We start from the raw sequence: 21,755 nt of genomic DNA, 5'->3' as shown, positions 1-21,755 counted from the left end.
TTGGCCCCACTAAGGATCATCTGTATCAATGCTATTATTAGTAATAATGGTATGATAATGATAATGATAATGATAATACATTAGTAATAATGGTAATGGTTAATAATGGTCCCTCTAAGTGTTGCTGTGAGAAACCTAAAACAGACACAAACACAGACTAACACACACACTCTCACACAGAATCTGCTGCTCCAAAGTGGTTAATTTGTGGACCAACATTTGCCTTCAGATGCCTTCATCAGGTCATCCAAGAAGTAGCCATTGTCAGTTCATGTGCATGCACCAGCATGTGGGTATAAAAAGTACAGATGTGTATATATATATGTTTTGATCACCGGCATGCTGAGATATTTTACAATGTGCTTTTGATAGATTAATCATGATTTTCTAAAAACATTTTCAATTTAAAGCAATGGTGCAACAATGGTATAATGTGTTATTCAAAAGGCATGATTTGCATAACACTTTTAGTGCTGCTCATTAAATTGTAATTACATGAACGGTTACATGACACATCCAAACTGACATAATGGAACGTCATAGGTTATGACAGGGACTGCCAGGCAACATTAAAATATCTACGTTTCATTTATTGAATATAATGAGGATCATTATTACTTATATAATTATGGTGATTTAAGGAATGAATATGTTTGACCTTTTCAGAGAGAGGAGAGAGGATGAGAAAAATCTCCAGATTTATGCACAGCATATCATTACTAGTACATTACAAAGTATACTTGTATATGTCAAACTCAAATGTGACTGCACTGTAATTATATGGCTTGAACAGAATCTTTTTAGCAGATCAAAAGCTTGCAGGTGGTTTATGGTGAACGGGTGAGTAAAACTGTCAGATCTAGTATTATGAAGTGATTCATGATCGGAGAGTTCGCCTAACCTCTTGAGTTACCATAGTTACCATAATTATAAGCTAAAGTTTTCTATTCATTGATGACATGCTGCCATAACATGCTCTTTTTTGTTGCTTATAAAGAAGTTTTCACACTGATTCCTCTAGCATACTGTTGTGAAGGCCCACAGTTTAGTGCCAGTTTAGTTTCCCCAAACCAGCCCTATTTTTGCCCCTAGTATTTCCTTTGTTATTTTCTATACAATTATATACGTTTCGTGAAGTGTATGTATTATTCTTGTAATGTTTATGCATATGTTGATGACGTAGTATATCCGGGGTGTGCCCGTGACCCGGATGTTAGGTTCGGTGGTGCCTATATAAGAGACGGAAGTAGTCCGCGAGTGAGAGTGTGTGGTGAGCAGCAGAACGAGAGAGAAGCAGAACGAGAGATAGTAACGAAAAGCCGAGCTAAGATGGCGGATTCAGCAGCGCGCACACCGTGCAGCAACTGAAGACGCCAGGAAAGCGATTATCGAGTGTACCACGGTAGCCTGTTTAGTTGTGTTCCCGTTGGACCGTCTTGCCAGCAGCCGGCTGTTCAACGTTGGACCAAGCGGGACGCCAGCTGGACATTAATCGTCGTCTCCACGAGCGAACACAGACTCCCGCGGAGCTTCGACGCGGACCACTTCATCGACGCACATGCCATTCGACCAGGCCTCAACGCGCACCACGCCACTGGACTATAAGCCTGTTCAGGCCAGAGACTATCAGTGAGTGATTGAGAGTGTGTGTGGCCGGCCGGGAGGGAATGTGTATTTGGGGATGGATACATCATTTGTGTAATAAATGTGTTGTTCATATGTAATACCGTGTGTTAGTTGTTTGTAGCTCCAATGCTAATGCTAGTTGTTTGTAGCTCCAATGCTAATGCTAGTTGTTTGAAGGCTAATGCTAATGCTAGTTCCCTTGCTAATGCTAACGACATTAACTGCTAGTCTAACGGTTTGCTGGCGCCCCCTGCCTGTATCCTCCTATACTGCCTATTTAGCTCCATTAGTTAGATAACCAGCCCCTTCCTAAATTATACAGTCCCTTTCAGCTACTCCCTGGTTACAATTGGTCCTTCGAGCCGGATTGGTAGTGTAGTGATAGCATGGCTGAGCGCAGCCAACCAGACCAGACAGTTACCCCCCCTTCTCCGCCCCCTGAGCCAGAGCCACGACCACAGAGAGTCCCGCGGTTGCCTCCGAGGTTACAGGAGTATGAGCTTGAGCTCGAAAGCTCACCGAGTGGTAGCGAGGAGCGCACTCCACGGGATACAGTGGTCGGAGAGGCCGAGGTGTCCGCCGGCGCGCGGGTGGCTAGCACTGAGACAGCCCTCAAAGAGCACCAGCATGAGGATGAGATGGCAGAACCGCAGGGTTTTGCCGTGGAAACGGAAGAACAGGAAGGAGAGGCCCGGTCCGACAGCGCCTGCGGGCGGAAGAGGGAGGGCCTCAGCCTTAACGATCTGCCTCCCAGTACGGCGCGCTCGAGACCTAGCTCCTGCCGCTCAGTGGCTTCCTACCGGTCCAGGGCTTCCGTGGGCAGTTCTGCCTCTGGGGCGGATAGCCTGCACTCCAGAGGGAGTAGTGCCGCGCTGTCCGAATATATGCGCCAACAGGCCGAGATGGCGTTAGAGCGGGAGCGCCAACAGGCCGAGACGGCGTTAGAGCGGGAACGACTCCAGTTCGAGCGTGAACGCCTCCAGATGAACGGAGCGGAACGCGCGGCGGAGAGACAGCGCCAGGAGGCGCTAGAACGTGAACGCTTCCAGATGGAGCGCGACCGCCTCCAGACGGAGAGACAGCGCCAGGAGGCGCTAGAACGTGAATGCCTCCAGCGCCAGGAGGCGCTAGAACGGGAACGCTTCCAGATGGAGCGCGACCGCCTCCAGACGGAGAGGCAGATGAACGGAGCGGAACGTGCGGCGGAGAGACAGCGCCAGGAGGCGTTAGAGAGGGAACGCATCCAGTACGAGCGCGAGCGCCTCCAGATGGAAGGGGCGGAACGCGCGGCGGAGAGGCAGATGGCGAGAGAGCAACTGCACGCAGAGAAGATGGAGGAAATGATGCAGACCATGCGCGACGTGTGCATCAGCAGAACTCCGTCGGCCTGTAGCTCCAGAGTATCATCCGCACGGCCCTCTCGAGTGCCATCTCCTGAACCCCCCGCCGATGGCTCCATGACCCCCGCCAGGACTGTCCAACTACAGGCCCAGCTGACCACCTGGAAGGAAGAGGACCAGGGACCCGACCGATACGCGGCCCAGAGGGAGCCAGCGTCGCTGCCCGGGAGGGGAGTCATCCCCCAAGAGCGTAGCACACCCCTAGGTCCTCCAGTGCACCAAAATGCATGCCGGCCGGACACCCAGACCGTCACTCCAGCACCGATGATCCACTACAGGATGTTCCCCCAGGTGGAGGGACCCAAGTTCCCTTTCTTCAAGGACGAGGACAGGAGCCAGTATGTGGAGCTACGCATCTGCCTAGACACGCTCTTGGACAACTCCTGCTCCGAGTCCTACAAATATGCGATTCTCCTTCAGCATGTGAGGAACCCCAGAGCCCACAACATGGTACTGGCCCATGCCTCCGCACCGACACCTTACACCAGAGCGCTCGCTGACTTGGATGCCCGCTACGGTCGTCCCTGGAACCACGCCCTTGCTGAACTGCAAGCCCTCGAACAGCAGGCCCCCATCAAGGATGACCGGGCGCTGGATGACTTCGCGCTCCGCGTGCACACCTTGGTTGGGATGCTGAAGACGCAGGGCCCAGCTGGCGCCAGCGAGATCAACAGCACCTCCAACGTAGAGCGGCTGCTCCGCAAGATCCCACGCTTCCGGCAGGAGAGGTTCCGGCGACAGCAGCGCGTTCGTAACCCCGAGAAGTTGGGTCTGAGCATGGCTGCCTTCGCGGAGTTCCTACTGGAGGAAGTGCATGACACCAACGTAGACGCCATGGGTTACGCTGAGCCGAAGAAGGAGAGGGAGAAGGGAGACCGCTGGGACGGGCCGAGCTCGAACAGAGGACGCCCAGTAGGAGTGCTGCACACGGAGGAGGAGCCTCGGAGAGAGAGGACCACCCGACCTGAGGGAAAGGATTCCTCTCAACCCCCTCCAAAGGGACGGAGAGGTCCACCGCCATGTCCGTACTGCCCCAGCGAGCACTGGTTCAATGAGTGCAGTGACTTCAACAACCTGAGTACCGAGGCCAAGCAGAGGTGGCTCGAGGAGCACAAGAGGTGCTGGAACTGTGGGCGCGACCATCTGGCGAAGAACTGCACCTTGAAGAGGAAGTGCAACCGCTGTGAGGAGGTCCACCTCCACATCCTACACGAGGTCTCCCTCGCCAGGTCCACGGAGGGCAACAGAAGCCCTAGGTCCGGTCGCGCACCGGAAGAGGAAACCCCTGTCTACTACCTAGACTCGCCACAGAGCAGCGGCTCCAAGGTTCTACTGAAGGTGGTGAAGGTCCGACTTCACCACAACAACGCTGTGTACGACACGTACGCCGTTCTGGACGACGGGTCGGAACGGACCATCCTTCTCCAGGGGGCAGTGCGCCAGTTGGGGCTCCAAGGGACTGCGGAGAAGCTGACTCTGCGCACGATACGTCGCGACCTTAAAGAGGTCACCGGGGCGAGAATCAACTTCTCTATCTCCCCGGCGGGGCGGCCGTCGGATAGACATCGGCTTCAGAATGTCTTCACCGCAGACCAGCTAGCGCTCTCCCGCTACGACTACCCCCTGGAGAGGTTACGCGCAAGATATCCCCACCTACGGGGAGTAGACCTACATCCGATAGAAGGAGCGGAGCCAACCCTTCTCATCGGCTCGGACAACGCTGAACTGATCGTGTCGCTCCGTCCTCCGCTGAGAGGACCACGAGGCTGCCCGATGGCTGTTAAGACTGCGCTTGGGTGGGCCCTCCAAGGCGCTACCGAGTGGAGAGAGAGGGACGGGAGAGCTACGTCATTCCTCCATGTCCGAACCGAAGAAGCAAACCAACCAACCGGACCGCCTGGAGTGGAATCTATTGCTGCCAGTGCACCTGGAACAGTTAGTACCACAAATGGTTCACCCCAGGATGACCAACCAACGAAGAAGTCTCTGTGGACAGAGCATAAGTCTGACACGGGAAAGCCTTACTACTACAACTCCCAGACTAAGGAGTCCCGGTGGTGGCGCTACCGTGCCATGGCGGCAACAGCTGTTGCCGAGGAACACCTGCAGGTGGCCATGCACCCTCACGTGGCCGAGGTCAGCATTGACGCACCCGTCAACTCCGTCGAGTACACGTCAGCCATGAAAGTCTCAGCCAGTATTGTAGACGCCTCCAAGGAGGAAAGGCCGGAGTTGGCGAAGAAGAGAGTAAAGTGGAACCCAAAAGAGGAGGCCAAGCAGGCCTTCAAAGAGCTTCTGGAGGAGGATGGTGGTTCATCCGACGCGTCATGGGAGCAAACCATGAGAATGATCAGCAACGACCCACGCTACAGCGCCCTGCCCAAGCTGAGTGAGAAGAAGCAAGCGTTTAAGGCCTACCAGGCTAAGAAGGAGAAGGAACAAGCCAAGCAGCTCAGGAAGAGGAACTGGGAGGCGCTGAAGAGCATTCTGGACAACATGGCCAACGTCACCTACTGCACCACCTGGTCCGAGGCCCAGCAGTACCTGCTGGACGACCCCTCCTTCGCTGCGTACGAGGCGCTGCAGAGCATGGACCAGGAAGACGCTCTGATCTGCTTCGAGGAGCACATCCGCGCCCTGGAGAAGGAGGAGAAGCAGAAGATTCTGCTGAGGGAGAGAGACAAGATGTCCGAAGGTGCCGTGGTACTGGGGATGGACCAGTCCCGTCCGCGCGCCGCCTGGCAGACAGGCAGAGTGGTCGACACTATCACCTCCTACTTCACGCTGCTAGAGCAGCCTAGCCAGTGTGCCTTCTTAGTTAACTGAAACCGAGGGTTTCATGGGGCGGCTGTTGTGAAGGCCCACAGTTTAGTGCCAGTTTAGTTTCCCCAAACCAGCCCTATTTTTGCCCCTAGTATTTCCTTTGTTATTTTCTATACAATTATATACGTTTCGTGAAGTGTATGTATTATTCTTGTAATGTTTATGCATATGTTGATGACGTAGTATATCCGGGGTGTGCCCGTGACCCGGATGTTAGGTTCGGTGGTGCCTATATAAGAGACGGAAGTAGTCCGCGAGTGAGAGTGTGTGGTGAGCAGCAGAACGAGAGAGAAGCAGAACGAGAGATAGTAACGAAAAGCCGAGCTAAGATGGCGGATTCAGCAGCGCGCACACCGTGCAGCAACTGAAGACGCCAGGAAAGCGATTATCGAGTGTACCACGGTAGCCTGTTTAGTTGTGTTCCCGTTGGACCGTCTTGCCAGCAGCCGGCTGTTCAACGTTGGACCAAGCGGGACGCCAGCTGGACATTAATCGTCGTCTCCACGAGCGAACACAGACTCCCGCGGAGCTTCGACGCGGACCACTTCATCGACGCACATGCCATTCGACCAGGCCTCAACGCGCACCACGCCACTGGACTATAAGCCTGTTCAGGCCAGAGACTATCAGTGAGTGATTGAGAGTGTGTGTGGCCGGCCGGGAGGGAATGTGTATTTGGGGATGGATACATCATTTGTGTAATAAATGTGTTGTTCATATGTAATACCGTGTGTTAGTTGTTTGTAGCTCCAATGCTAATGCTAGTTGTTTGTAGCTCCAATGCTAATGCTAGTTGTTTGAAGGCTAATGCTAATGCTAGTTCCCTTGCTAATGCTAACGACATTAACTGCTAGTCTAACGGTTTGCTGGCGCCCCCTGCCTGTATCCTCCTATACTGCCTATTTAGCTCCATTAGTTAGATAACCAGCCCCTTCCTAAATTATACAGTCCCTTTCAGCTACTCCCTGGTTACACATACTGTATCTAGTCTAATCAATCCAAGTCACCAAGTTTCCAGGATAAGTCAAACAAATAAAGTGCACCAAACCAAACCCTTTGTTGTTGTTGTTTTTTCTTCCCTTTTGTTTGTAGGACCTTTCTTCCAGCATAATGGTGTTATTAAATATTCTCTGGACGAGATTTCGTCTTGTGAAAATTCTCATAGATAACTGAAATATCAATATGTGAACATCAAGATCAGACGCTAACTTGTCTGCTATCTTTCCACAGGTGGGTGTCGAGAGGCTTCTCCTCCCTATGTGATCTGATATACATTGATCATCAGGCCAAGGAGGCCCAAAAGGAGTACAGTAACAACATCTAGTCAACAGTCTGAATCACAGACCTACGAGCTGTGGGCCTTGGACATTTGCATTATGAACAATGGGACTGCCCCCCCTATGAACGAGTCAGACTGTAAGGCAGTGGTGATCCCCAATGAGATCTTCTTTGCCATCGGCATCGTGAGCCTGATTGAAAACCTGCTGGTGGTTCTGGCGGTGATCCGCAACAAGAACCTCCACTCCCCCATGTACTGCTTCATCTGCAGCCTGGCGGCCTTCAACACCCTTTCCAGCGTCTCCAAGACCTGGGAGAACATCATGCTGGTGTTCGTCGACGTGGGCCAACTGAATTCCCGCGAAGACTTCATACGCAAGTTGGACGACGTCATGGACACCCTGCTCTGCATGTCCTTCATCGGCTCCTTCTTCAGCTTCCTGGCCGTGGCCGTCGACCGGTACATCACCATCTTCCACGCCCTGAGGTACCACAACATCATGACCATGAGGCGGGTGGCGGCCATTTTGTCAGGCATCTGGACACTCTGTGGGGTCAGCAGCGCGCTGATGATCGGCTTCTTCAACACGACCGTCATCATGATCTTCTTCATCGTGCTGTTCCTGGTGTCCCTGGTCCTCATCGTGTTCCTCTACGTGCACATGTTCCTGCTGGCTCGTCACCATGCCAGGAAGATCGCCTCGTTGCCAGGCAGCTCCAGGCACCAGAGGAACAGTCTGAGGGGGGCCCTGACCCTCACCATTCTGTTTGGGGTCTTCGTGGTGTGCTGGGCACCGTTCTTCCTCCACCTGGTCATCATCATGGTGTGTCCCCTGAACCCGTACTGCCAGTGTTACATGTCCCTGTTCCAGCTGCACGTCGTCCTGCTCATGAGCCACGCCGTTGTTGACCCTGCCATTTATGCTTTCCGCAGCGTTGAACTCAGACACACGTTTAGAAAAATGCTCTTTTGTTCGGGTTCAAGGCTGTGTAGGTTTGATTGAAGGTCAAGTCTGTCTTTCTATCTATCCTCTCATCTGTTTGTCTGCTACAGTATCTGACATCTATCATGCGCATCTCTGCTAAATGTTTCATTTAAAATTACCCAGTAGCCCACGCTCCTGTGTCAATCTTTTCAATGCCTGCATGAAAGCACTCATTACAATCACAATCAAATCCCAGAGAGTTGGCTTACTTACACAGATAGAACACAACAACGTACACATTCACATAAAATTGCAATTTATATACTGTATATATGGAGACTTCTCTAGTACAGATACTATTATATTAAAATATTTTTTAAAAGACCAGACAATGAGCCATTTTAATGATCAATACATGTGGAGAAAACATCATTGCAAAACAGTTTACAGTAATTCATATAGTTAAAAACTAGCATCAGTCATGCTAGTAAACACTCACAGAATGTCTTCCAATGATTTTAACATTTTCACAGCTACAACATTAAATGCTTTACATACTTTAATTGTCTGTATGTACACTGAGGGCATGGATATATACAGTATATCCGAGAGTATTCAGCATTACAGTTTTACATACGTATATAGATATATATGTATATATACGTATATATATATAAATACAGTTTGGACATACGTATAGTTTTGACATAAATAGTTTTTCATGAGGTAAATGTTGAATATTCTCAGATTAAGTGTTCAATATTCCATTACTACATAATGTACAGTATATAGAGCATATGCATATATATGTATATATATATATATATATATATATGGCATTCATTTATATGGAAAAATATCTATTTACAGAACGGACGTAACATGAATGCACTGAGAATACTTTCTGTATCTCACACTGTATCTTTCTTCACGGTTATCTCTGTAGATCTGACTTATTTAAACAAACAAATAAAAGTTCAACCATGGGATATGGTATCACTGACTGTGTTGTATATATTTGACAGTTCTAGATACACAATCAATGCTGATGAAACCGAACAAATGGAATCAAGAAACAAAGGATGAAATGCTGGCAGAATTAATTCCATGCTGACATGCTATTGTAGATTCAAGAGAGCACAGAGCATTCAAATTAAAGTTATTAAAACCTTTGCTTTGAAATTATAAATTTCACGACGAAAGTGCATCCCTACTGTATGCATGTAACACATTTGACCACATTTGATAAAATAACTTACATGTACAGTACAATCACATTTGAAAAACTCTGGAACAATATTGTGTTCAATTCTATATAATACTGTATACTGTATGTTCACCATAGCAGTGTTCATTCTAGTTACATTTACAATGAAAGCCGTCTCAACCAATTCAACAGAAGATTGCAGTATGCAATAGTTTGCAATAGTTGCAGTCCAGTGAATAAACGAGGTAGGCGCCACTGACACAGAGTCACAATGAGAATACATTGCTAGAATTTTTACACTCATTTCTATCCTTACAATATATTGTGGTATGTGGTATGTCACATTTTGTCAACAACAACCATAGACATCTGCACATGTGTTTAATACTTGCTTGACGTACAGTCAACTGTGCCACAGACATTCCTCAGGCTGTAGCAGCAGAGGATCTCTTTGAATGTCTTCCTCATCTCCTGGCTCCTGAAGGCGTAGATGAGCGGGTCGATGACAGAGTTACACATAATGAGGGTGAGGTACATGTTGAAGTGGGACATGAAGCACACGCAGTACAGATTCCTGGGACAGGAGATCATGAGGATGAGGTGGAGGAAGAATGGCGCCCAGCACACGATGAAGATGCCCAGGAGGATGGTGAGGGTGATGGCGCCCTTCATGCTGGCGCGCTGGTGAACCGAGTTGTAACCGGGCAGAGCCGCGATGCGCTTGACGTGGGAGCGCGCCAGCATGAACATGTGACTGTACAAGGAAGCCATGAGGACGAGCATGGCGAAGAACATGGAGACCAGACAGATGATGACGGGCGTGGTGTCTGAGTAGACGATGAAGACGATGCCGCAGCCTGTGCAGAAGGTCCAGATGCCTCCGATGATGCAGCCGGCACGTCGGACGGTCATGATGTTGTGGTAGCGCAGGGCGTAGAAGATGGTGACGTAGCGGTCCACGGCGATGGCCAGCAGGCTGCACATGGACGCCACCACAGAGATGCAGATCATGGAGTCAAACACGTTGTCCATCTGCCGGATGAAATGGTCCTCCACGATGAGCTGCCTGTTGTTGAGGAGGTAGATGACGATGGTCTCCCAAGCGTTGGAGACGCTCACCAGCATGTCCGCCACGGCCAGGCTGCACACGAAGAAGTACATGGGCGAGTGGAGGTTCTTGTTCTTGACGATGGCGGTGATGACCAGGATGTTCTCCAGCAGGCTGATGATGCCAAGGATGAGGAAGACCTCGGTGGCAATGTGGACCTGCTCACATGCAGCCGTGGGGTTGTTGCTCTTCTGTTGGTCCTGGGTGAAGTTCTGGTTCTGGTACCCCAGGGTGGAGTTGCTGAACAGCCTCTCAGATATATTCATCCTGCCTGGGACTCTCAATGGCTTCATCCAAGTGTTCAGGGTGGGAGGTTCACAGGTCCACTCGGGGGGACCCTTTGAAGGAAAGAAAGAATAGGGGGAAAGCAAAGCATACCAAGATACATAACATACAGTTATAACATACAACAGTACAACATAACATACAGTTATAACATACAACAGTACAACATAACATACAGTTATAACATACAACAGTACAACATAACATACAACAGTAACATAAGTAGATAGGGCAATTCATTGTAATTCTGGAAAATCCAATTTATAATTAATTATCCTCTGGCATTTATTAATCAGGTTGTTTCACTTTGCTTGAGAACGAGAACTGTCCAATGGTGCCCTGTTTAGAGTTATTTCCATTACATCTAAATTGAATTGGTTTAGTGTTAATTTAAACAGTTGCTCACTCTCAACCTCATCCCCCAGTAGATTGGATAGTACAGTTATTTGGATTTGGCAAAGCATGAGATTTAAAACTAAAAATAAAGGAATGTCAATCATAGCATGACAGACAGGTACAACTATTTTTTGTATTAATCCAGGAGTGTCGACTTCCCATAGAATGCAAAAAAAAAAACTGCAATAGAACATCTTACACCTTATATACACAGCCCAAATGATCCTAGAATACACAATAAGGAGCAGGTAATGAGATCATACTGAACATCATATTATGAGGGAAATAATTAATTAAAATAATTGGGAATGTTTGTTCAAGACCATATACTGTCACAGCTAGGGGGAGCACTCTCAACATTAGTAATAGGACACCCATAGTTGTTCATATGTGTGACTTTGCACATGTGACATGGTCAGGTGAAAAGGTCTGCATGTAATTCTCAAGTTGCGCCAATGACCAAAAAGCTTCTTGTTGTGTTGAAGTGTTGAAGAGCCCGCTCAATAGAACAAACAACAGTTTTAGGATCACTAAATACTTTGTGACACTAAATCACTAATCATTTGTGACAGTGGTTGGTGAAAAGGGGAACAAGTCGGCAACCAATCAAAATGTTCAGACTTTTATTTTGAAAAATGAAATACATTTCAACGTTGTTGAAAATCACAACACACACTCGTAGTCAAGCCCAAAAATTATTGCAATGCAATGGATGGTGAGTAATCCCCACTGCTACCTACCTAGCTACCTATAACACTACTTTACATTGTTAGCAGGCTCACAAAACAGTGAGTTAGTTGACTAGCGTGTGTGTCATTGATTTTCAACAATGCTGAAATGTATCTACTTTCAAAATAAAAGTCTGAACAACTGCCGACTTGTTACCCCTTTCACCAGCAGCTGTCACATTTGTGAATTGGATTCACTCACTGTATCATCTGCTGTAGGCCACTGGGTAAGTGATACATGGCTTGTAAACAAACTTACGTTTTAGGACGTGTTCAAAAGCAAGGACTGTGTGATCTTCTAATTATGTGTAATTATGTGTTTTTAGCATGTTGATATTCTATCAATGACAACAATGACAACATCACTATAAATAAGCTCTGTCCTGCCGCATGTAGTGTTATCAGTTCTCCTAGGATGTCTGGCCGTGCAGGTGGTTTAGCCGTTATCTTCTCCAAAAAGTTTGCTTGCCGCTCTGTAGACATAGGTAATTTTAGAACTTTTGAAGCACTGCTGCTTAGAATAGGATCAGCTAACCCTCACTTTACTTTGCTATGTTATCGCCCACCAGAAAAGTCAAAAAGTGAGTTTTTAACAGAATTTCCTGAGTTTTTATCATCTGTTGTGATGAAAGTCGACAACCTGGTGCTGGCCGGAGATTTTAATGCGCATATTGATAATGCCTCTGACAACTTCGCGAATGAGTTCATTAGTTTTACCCAATCACTGAATTTGACTCAGCATGTTTCTGGACCTACCCATGACCGGGGCCACACGCTGGATTTGATTTTTTACACTGGGCTTGAACATCAATAAGCTATGTATAGGTGAGTTTTTTATTTCTGACCACAAATATATTACTTTTAATATTGATTTTATTGCTGAGTCCCTACCAAGCAAACGGTCAGTCAGTTCCCGTACACTCAACAGCTCCTCTGCTCTCAAATTTTCCTCTGCCTTCGCAGTCCTCAGTAATGATGTGAGTGTCAACTGACACAAATGGCCTGGTCCACCATTTTAATCAGTCTGCCCTAGAAATAGTTGCCCCCCTGAGAACAAAAAAGAAATGTCTCAGTGCAGCTAACTCATCCCCATGGATAAATGATGACATCCGCAACCTAAAAAGAGAGTGCAGAATAGTTGAACGGCGGTGGAAGAAGACTAAGGGGACAGTTCACTTCATTCACATGAAGGAACTCCTCACCTCTTTCAACCTAAAAGTTGAGGATGCAAGAACCATATATTTCTCCAACCTGATCCACCTTAATAAGAATAAGCCTAAAGCTCTTTTTGCAGTTATAAACACCCTGGTTAATCCACCTCCTCCCCCAGTTCCTGTCTACTCTGATAATGACTGTGAACTATTCTTATCATTTTTTCTAGATAAAGTTAACAATATAAGATCCAAGATAACACCTCCAAACATCATCATTGTCGACCTGCCTCCTCCAGCTCCCTCGCTACGCCAGTTCAACATTATCTCCTTAGATGATCTTACCCCAATTATCTCACTCATGAACCCCTCCTCTAGTCCTGTTGACACCATCCCAACCTCACTTTTAAAAGCTGTCTTCAATAGCCTCAGTCCCTACATTTGGTCTATTATTAACAGTTCCATATCCTCTGGGTGTGTGCCTGATCATTTCAAACATGCCATCATCCAACCTCTCCTGAAAAAAACAGGCCTTGATCCCCTAGTCCACAGTAATTACCGGCCAATCTCCAAACTCCCATTCATTTCGAAGGTCCTGGAAAAAGTTGTTTGTAACCAACTTTTACAATTTCTTGACAATAACAAGTTGTTTGATACATTTCAGTCTGGCTTCCGTCAGAAGCACAGCACCGAGACTGCACTTCTTAGAGTGTCGAGTGACATCATTATGAGGGCTGATGTCGGAGAGTGCTCAGTGCTGCTGCTGCTTGACTTAAGCGCAGCATTTGACACTATTGACCACAACATCCTTTTAAATAGGCTCCAACAGTGGGTGGGTTTAGATGGGGTAGCTCTGAAATGGTTTTCGTCCTATCTGTCAGGGAGAAGTGTGGCTGTCGCTATCGACAGCTATGTCTCCTCCACATCTCCCTTGGCCTGTGGGGTCCCCCAGGGTTCAATCCTTGGTCCAATCCTGTTCTCCCTCTACATGTTACCCCTTGGTGCTCTTATTAATAGTTTTGATGGCATATCCTATCACTGTTATGCAGATGATACGCAATTATATGTTTCTTTTAAACCTAGTGATCTCAGCAAACTCACCATCTTACATGACTGTATTGCTGGAATAAATAATTGGATGGCACAAAACTTCCTACAGTTAAATGCAGATAAAACTGAGATACTAGTTATAGGCCCTGAGAGTACCTCGAATGAAATTCGGCGGTCCCTCGGTTCATTGGCATCCAATGTAAGTAACACCGCCAAAAATCTGGGAGTCTTTTTTGATAGCCACTTGAATTTTGAATACCATGTAAAAAAGGTCACACAGTCATGTTTCTACCATCTTCGCAATATCGCAAAAATCAAACCAATCCTTACTTCTCAAGACCTCGAAAAAATTATGCACGCATTTATCTCCTCACGTCTAGACTACTGTAACGGACTCTACTCTATCCTCAGCCGCTCTTCTATTAACCGACTACAATTAGTACAAAACACAGCTGCCAGAATTCTCACTAATACACATCGTAGAGCTCATATAACCCCGGTTTTGGCCGCTCTTCACTGGCTACCCGTTAAATCCAGAATTGATTTTAAAATCCTTTTAATAACTTATAAGGCATTACACGGGCTGGCCCCTCTCTATATCTCGGAATTATTACAGGCAAAGCCCAATGTGAGATCTCTCAGGTCCTCGGACAAGGGCCTCCTGGTCATACCCTCGACCAACCTCAGAACCAAGGGTGACCGAGCTTTTGTAGTAGTGGCTCCCACACTGTGGAACGCCCTCCCAGTGTCGATAAAAAATGCTCGATCTGTTAATTGTTTTAAGAACTTGTTAAAAACACACCTGTTTTGTTTGCACTTTATTCTATGATATTTTCACCTGACCCACTTCTATAGGTCATTGTTTTGTTTTATCTCTTGTTGTTTTATTGCTCTTATGCCCTTTTGTGCCCTATGTGAACTTGTTTTTACCTGATTGTTTTTATGTGATGTCCACTGTACAGCACTTTGTAACTTCGTTTTGAAAGGTGCTTTATAAATAAAATGTACTTACTTACTTACTATCAGCATGTTGTGATGTGCTAAACATGCAGTTAGATGTTCATAGCGATGTTCCTTCTTAGCTGATACATTCTTAGCTACTAGCAGCAGTTTTGCGTGTGTTTTGATTTAGAGCGAGATTCTCCTGTATTGTTTTGAGGTGTACCAACATTAAAATAAGCATATCTTCTTCAACTATTTTCAGATTTCAATGTAGGAAACATCATTTGAAATCTTACAATCTGCACTTTCATAATCTGGAAGAAACACAGAAAAATGACCTTGCCCTACTTCAGGACTTTTTCATCAGATCCTGTCACATAGGTCTCAAACCTGGCCATAGGATGGAACATACTAAGTAAAGTGTTTGTCATTATTTTACTATAGCCAATCACACGGTTGGGAAGTGTGGCTCCGAATCAGAAACGTGTGGTGGCAAGTACTGAGGGAAGTGTTGTGAGAGATGATTGATGAGAAGTAAAGCCAATGGCGACGGGAGTTTTTCCCAATCTTTGTATTTGGTTTACCAAGGACAAGTTGATCCCCCAGAAAGAAAAAGGTGAAATATCTGGGAACAAGATTAGATTTTGTGTGAGCACCACATAACATACATTTGTCTGAGAACATACAGAACGTTCCCCAATGAGGTCTTGAATAACAGGATGGGGTAACATCTATGGAAACTATGGAAAAAGACAATAGATGATTTCAGTGACCGGTTCACCAGTCTCATTAGAGCTATATAATTATAACTACGTCAAAGAAACACAATGTAGGTCTGGCAGGTCCCACAACAACAGAGAATGGCCCCACCAATGACCTCAAGGAGCAGTATTGATTGGTATGGGAAGAGGTCAAATTCAACATCCTTCCCACAATCAACATTTTTAAAGAGAAAACGGAGACTTCTGATGACCTGCGAAATCGAACATCATCATGGTACATCACCAGGAAATTGAAGCTCTTCGTCTCAGCACCGTAAAGATGACGTACCACGGAATCTCTATTTTTAGCACTACCAATAAAGGACTAAATCACAAACCCCAGGAGAAGACCGCTGCCGGAAGACAGAAATATGAAGAGTGTTTATAGAGGATATGATTAAGTGGGTTTTCATATCAAATGTGGCCCTTTGTGTTTCTTCGAACACCTTCTTTATTTTACCATGTGTTACATAACTCATATCGGCTGTAAAAGCATTTCCACAATGATTCTGGTGAGAGCTTGTTGGATTCTTTCATTAAAAGGCACTTTGTGTAACTGTCATCGCAATGTCCTTGGTTCGATTCCGACCATTGACATATCCTACATGTCACCCCCCCTCTCTCTCACCTATCCTTGCTGTCAATCTTTACTGTCTCTATCCCAATGAAGCAGAAATGCCCTAAAAACATGTTTAAAATAAAAATAAAAGATTACAATGAATAATTCACATACATGGACGGTGTACATATAATTATAGACTTCCTGTTGTGTTCTAAACTCCTACGTTTTATCCCAGGCTCATCCACATCTACCTACTATTTTCATTTTAATCTCTTGTTGCTGCACTCCTCAGATTACCCGGCTTTGACATTACCCTCCTCTGTTGATGTCAATCATTTCCCCCTTTTTGTGAATAATTGTATGTTCTAATTATCATGTTCCAACAACCTTGGCCAGCATTATGGTGTCACACTGTTATCAGCTGCATTATTGCTATACTAAGGGCATACATACTTGCAGTGTACTGTATAAATTACATAATTCAAAGGTTAGAGCTAATTATAGGGCACACCACATGACCAAAATAAACAACTCTTAAGAAAGTAATCTACCAATGTACAGTACAAGTAATGAAGTAATGAGTTCCATTCATAAACAGTTTTGAACAACCCCTGCCCAAATTAAGTTATGTCATATTGGCATGACCCTCGCTTATAACCTATTTGCACCTTCGGCACCTTTTAGACGCAGTGGACAGCGCCAGATGTTGACCGGTCAAGCGCTCCTGTAGTGTTGGTGCGCTCGCGGATAGGGGTTTGGAACTGCCCGGGGGATTTATAATAATTAGGCACGAACCACAGGCTGAACATGTGTTAGAACTCAGATACCGATGTTCTTATATATAATCGCGGAAAATTACAGTTATAATTATAATTACAATTATGAATGTCATTGTCAATTAACTTTTAAGTCTACGTGGTACACATGTTTGTATGTATAAGCGAACACGTAACTTGTTATTTCTTTATAGGATGTTTTCATAGATAACGTTGTAAATTATCTCCGACTCTTACACATGTAATGTTACCCAAAGATTTAACGCTGAGCACATAATAGGGTAGCCTATTGCCACCGACTGTGAAAACTCAAAACTCAAACGAATATTAGATACGCAGAGGATCTCTCACCCCCTGGTCAGGACAGCGCTCTCCGCGGCGGTGGTTTGGGAAATCCTGCAGTGCGTCTGGGGCAGTGAATAGGAAATACCGCTGCCAACAGAGAGCAGATGTGTAGTTCCTCTCCTCTGCTCTGTGTGAGGGGGGATGTCTAGTGTGTCAGGGAGGGTTGGAGGGGCTCTGATGAGGTGCTGCAAGAGGAACCCCACCTCCAGCAACAACGTACCCCTCTGCTCTCAGCAGACACTGCAGGTTGGAAACGGTGCAAATTGCATGCAGGAACTTAAAAGAGTCGGCTTCCTAGTGAGGAATGATTAATTGTGTATTCCACGGTCAACCTGAACCAATGTTACATAACCATAACAAATTCCACCTTCTCCAAACCTGTGCTTCACAGTATCACCATCCCGGAAATGATATTTCTAAAATAAAACCAACAGTTATATCATATAATGTAGGTATTCTGGTTTTCTATTAACCTCAGGAGCAATAGGAATGGATACAAAGAGATAAGTGGAAAAGAGAGAGGGAGAGTGGACCACACTCAAGAGGAATATGCTTTCATTTTGGTGTCCAGTCATGGGCCAAGCACTGTTTTGATAACATACATAGATCTACACAAACACCTAAAGCAGCCAATGGAATATTTTATATAGCTGATTTGAAAGCCTTTGAATGCTTGTCACACACTTGTTCCCTCCAACATAAATCATAGAAGACACTGTGTGGTGTTGCATCCTCATTACACCATTGTCTTGTTTTTTAATAAACATTTATTTGATCAGCGCATGTCCAATGATTGAAACAGAGATTTGACTTTCACAGTCAAAGCACCATAATCAGATTATTTCATTATGTTCTCTCCAACTCACTGCCTCTTTATGTATTTAATCAGTTTTTGATCTGAACAAATTGGCTCTCAACATTTCTGATATGGATCGCATCTCCCCAAAAGATTGGAATATTTTAACCCTGATTGGCCTGATCACCAACAGCTCAGTACAGCCAGGAGAACAACCTGTCTCTCTACACTGACAAGACCAAGGAGCTGGTGGTGGACTTCAGGAGGAAAGGTCGGGAACAGGACCCCATCACCATTAACGGGTCCACCGTAGAGAGGGTCAGCATTTTTAAGTTCCTCGACGTTCACATCTCCGACGACCTCACCTGGGACGTGCACACCAAACAGGTGGTGAAAAAGGCACAGCAGCGCCTCTTTCACCTCAGGCGGCTGAAGAAGTTTGGCATGGGGTCCAAGATCCCACGGGCCTTCCACAGAGGCACAACTGAGAGCATTCTGACTGGGTGCATCACCTGGCATGGCAACTGCACTGCCCTCAATCGCAGAGTGCTGCAAAGGGTGGTGCAGACAGCCTAGTGCATCAGTGGATGTGAGCTTCCCCCCATCCAGGATATATACAACACACAATGTGTCAGCAAAGCCTGGAGGATCATCAAAGACACCAGCCTCCCCAACCACAGTCTGTTAGACCCCAGCCACCCCAACCACAGTCTGTTAGACCCCAGCCACCCCAACCACAGTCTGTTAGACCCCAGCCACCCCAACCACAGTCTGTTAGACCCCAGCCACCCCAACCACAGTCTGTTAGACCCCAGCCACCCCAACCACAGCCTGTTCGAACTGACGCCGTCCAAAAGACGAAGCCTCTTTCCGAAGCCTCAGGGCCAAAACTCAGAGGCTAACCAACAGCTACTTCCCCCAGGCGATCAGGCTCATAAATAAGCCTACTGAAGACAAATTACTATTATCCCCAAGCACATCCCATGTATATCAACTACCTACCCTTAAGCACACAGCCACTTTACTCAATACAACCTCTTACACCCACTGCCACAGAGTGCAATTTGTCTTTGTCCTGCAATGTCAAAGAACCGAAACCTAAGAGTTGCACTCTCTTAAGCCCAATGCACACGGCATGCCATGCAAAATCACACGCCGTGTGCATTGGCCTTTACACTTGTGTCATGTGATGTCACACTAAAACTTGAAACTTGAAACTTGGTGGAGATTATTATACATTATACTACTGCACACTCAGATTACATTTATTTTTTCTTTCTCTCCATAGTGGAATATTTTGCATCACAGTTGTAATAGACAGTGTGTCAAAGACATGTTCAGATCAGAACTCGGAACACTGTTCACCAGGGGAGGCTGGTGGAGGTAGTATTGGAGGCTGGTGGAGGTAGTATTGGAGGACTGGCTCATTGGAATAATGTTGTCTGTACCTCCACCAGCCTCCCCTGCTGTACACTTCTCCTGTTTAGTATTGGAAGAGGCTATCCTTGGAATGTCTGAGTCAGCAGCCCTGCTGTCTCCCTGCCTGATACATTGACTACAGGCTGCACCCACACACACACTGGCTCTGAGAGATTCATCACCATCACCATGAACATCACCAATAGAGCCAGGAAAATTAGACTGGGGGAACTTATAATGACTTTGTTAAGTATGCATTACAGAGTCCATTTTACTGCATTCATGGACAACGGTTCATTCAGGTAATCTGAGAGCCAATGAGACATTGGGTAATGTAGGACACCTATGCTCCAGTGTGTTTTACCTGTTCTAACAGAATCTAATTTCTGTCCAGACATCCATTGTTGTTAGAACAGGAAATAAACACACTGGAGCTCAGTTCTGACACATTTCTTAGCATTACGTTATCTATATGGACATGTGACACTATCCGTGTCATGCATGGCCAAGTAAAGATACTACATTTCCAGAAATAATCTACCATCAACGTTTTCGCTTAGCAAGTTGCATTAACCCCATTTGATATGTATCAGGAGCAATTCGATTGAAGAGATTTGAGTGTAATCTCTAACCTCCATTCAGAGTAATCCCTGCTCAAAGTTTTCTTTTCTAAATTGACTCGTGAACTTTCAGAAGTGTTCTTCCAACCAATTGATTTTTTAAGCAAGAGGAGGATAGTCCACATTTACCTCTCTCTCCTACTCTCCGATTTCTCTCTAATTGACTGTTTGAGTGGAAAACATTTGTACACGGATGCAATACAATGCGCTTTACAGGAAAAATCAACCCAGTCTCCAAATGAATACGTTTGGGGGGGTCTGCAGACCAAAGAATACATTCTGTGTGAAGGTGTTATCTCGCTATATACTGGCAGGTAAATACAAAAGGCAGAACAAAAGTAAAATTAAGTGTACTGCGATGGCGTGAATCTAAATCCAGAATATAAATAAAAACAAACATCAGTTTGTGACCATGTTTTTCATTCATCAATGTATTGCCAGTATGTAAAGTAAGTAAGTAGCTTTGAGAAACGATGGTTCTCGAGCCTAATGGCCCATAGGGCAGCATCCTATCACCTGTTTCCATAGCTTGAGGCAGCTTGTTGTACAACTACACCCCCTGGACATGACACTGGTATGTCACAGGGTCTTACCCGTCAACCCTTATTGCTAAGTGCCAAGCAGGGAGGCATCGGGTAACATTTTTATAGTCTTTGGTATGACTCGACCAGGGATCGAACTCACAACCTCCCAATCTCAGGGTGGACACTCTAACCACAAGGCCACTGAGCTGGTAGTATATAATATGGCAACCAGCATAATATATTATATGCACACTGGCAATCTGCCAATGGCAATTAATACAATGGTGTTGTATAAGTTCTACCAGAGGAAAACGTTGGATAATAATGCTATAATCAAGCAAATGATAACTGCTTTTCAGGCCCAAAAAAGGAACGCCCGAAATATGTTTTTTAATTCACTCAAGTATGGTCTGACATTAACAACATTTCAACTTGAATTAAATTGCCTGTCTTAATTTGTTTAGTAATTACTGTTTCGTAACATAGGGCAATTTAATTAAATTAACTTGAGAAATGAAAAGGTTTAAATATTAGGTTATATATATGTTAATTTTCAAGAGCTGATTCAAAAAGCCAATGTTTCCATTTATGTCTGTCAAAACTATACAGGGAGAGAGGAGAGTAGGTGCACAGGGACGGAGAGAAAAGAGGAGTAGGGTGAAAGGAGAGAAAAGTTGGAGGACAGGAACAGAAGAGCAGGATGAAAGGGAAAAAAGTTGAGGCCATTAGCCTGATAAACTGTGATAAAAGTTAACGTTGTTCATCAACTACACTGCAACAGATAAACACCATGAATATCGTCGAAGGCATAAATTAATTAAAGTGAACAGTCATAAATTGACACAAGAATGCAAAGCAAAGTATCAGGTAGCCTCAAAGTGGAATACAAGTGGAATACAAGTTCAATTACAGATGTTGATCTACAGTCCTGGCACCAGTGGTTGCCAATTTCATAATCTCCTCGACGGAAAAAGAATGAAGAGCTAACCTAACAGTCACAAACACTGTTTGGATGTTGTTTGTTTGTTTGGA

At 45.6% G+C, this 21,755-nt stretch overlaps 2 protein-coding genes across 2 annotated transcripts; one reads left to right on the top strand and one right to left on the bottom strand.

The window, feature by feature from the left end:
• Positions 1-7,225: 7,225 nt before the first annotated feature.
• Positions 7,226-8,131, top strand: mc2r (melanocortin 2 receptor; the record flags this gene model as incomplete). The annotated part of the gene is made up of 1 exon (XM_080541019.1): positions 7,226-8,131. The coding sequence occupies one exon, from the start codon at positions 7,226-7,228 to the stop codon at positions 8,129-8,131; it is 906 nt and encodes a 301-aa protein (XP_080397145.1).
• Positions 8,132-9,641: 1,510 nt separating this feature from the next.
• LOC308166693 (melanocortin receptor 5-like) lies at positions 9,642-10,634 on the bottom strand (the record flags this gene model as incomplete). The annotated part of the gene is made up of 1 exon (XM_080541018.1): positions 9,642-10,634. One exon carries the CDS (start codon positions 10,632-10,634, stop codon positions 9,642-9,644), a length of 993 nt encoding a protein of 330 aa, XP_080397144.1.
• Positions 10,635-21,755: the final 11,121 nt, after the last annotated feature.

Source organism: Nansenia antarctica (genome assembly GCF_963989245.1).
Source record: "Nansenia antarctica genome assembly, chromosome: 10".
NCBI classification, from domain to species: Eukaryota; Metazoa; Chordata; class Actinopteri; order Argentiniformes; family Microstomatidae; genus Nansenia; species Nansenia antarctica.
The sequence above is the reverse complement of the archived record's forward strand: the minus strand, read 5'-3'. Positions and strand labels throughout refer to the sequence as shown.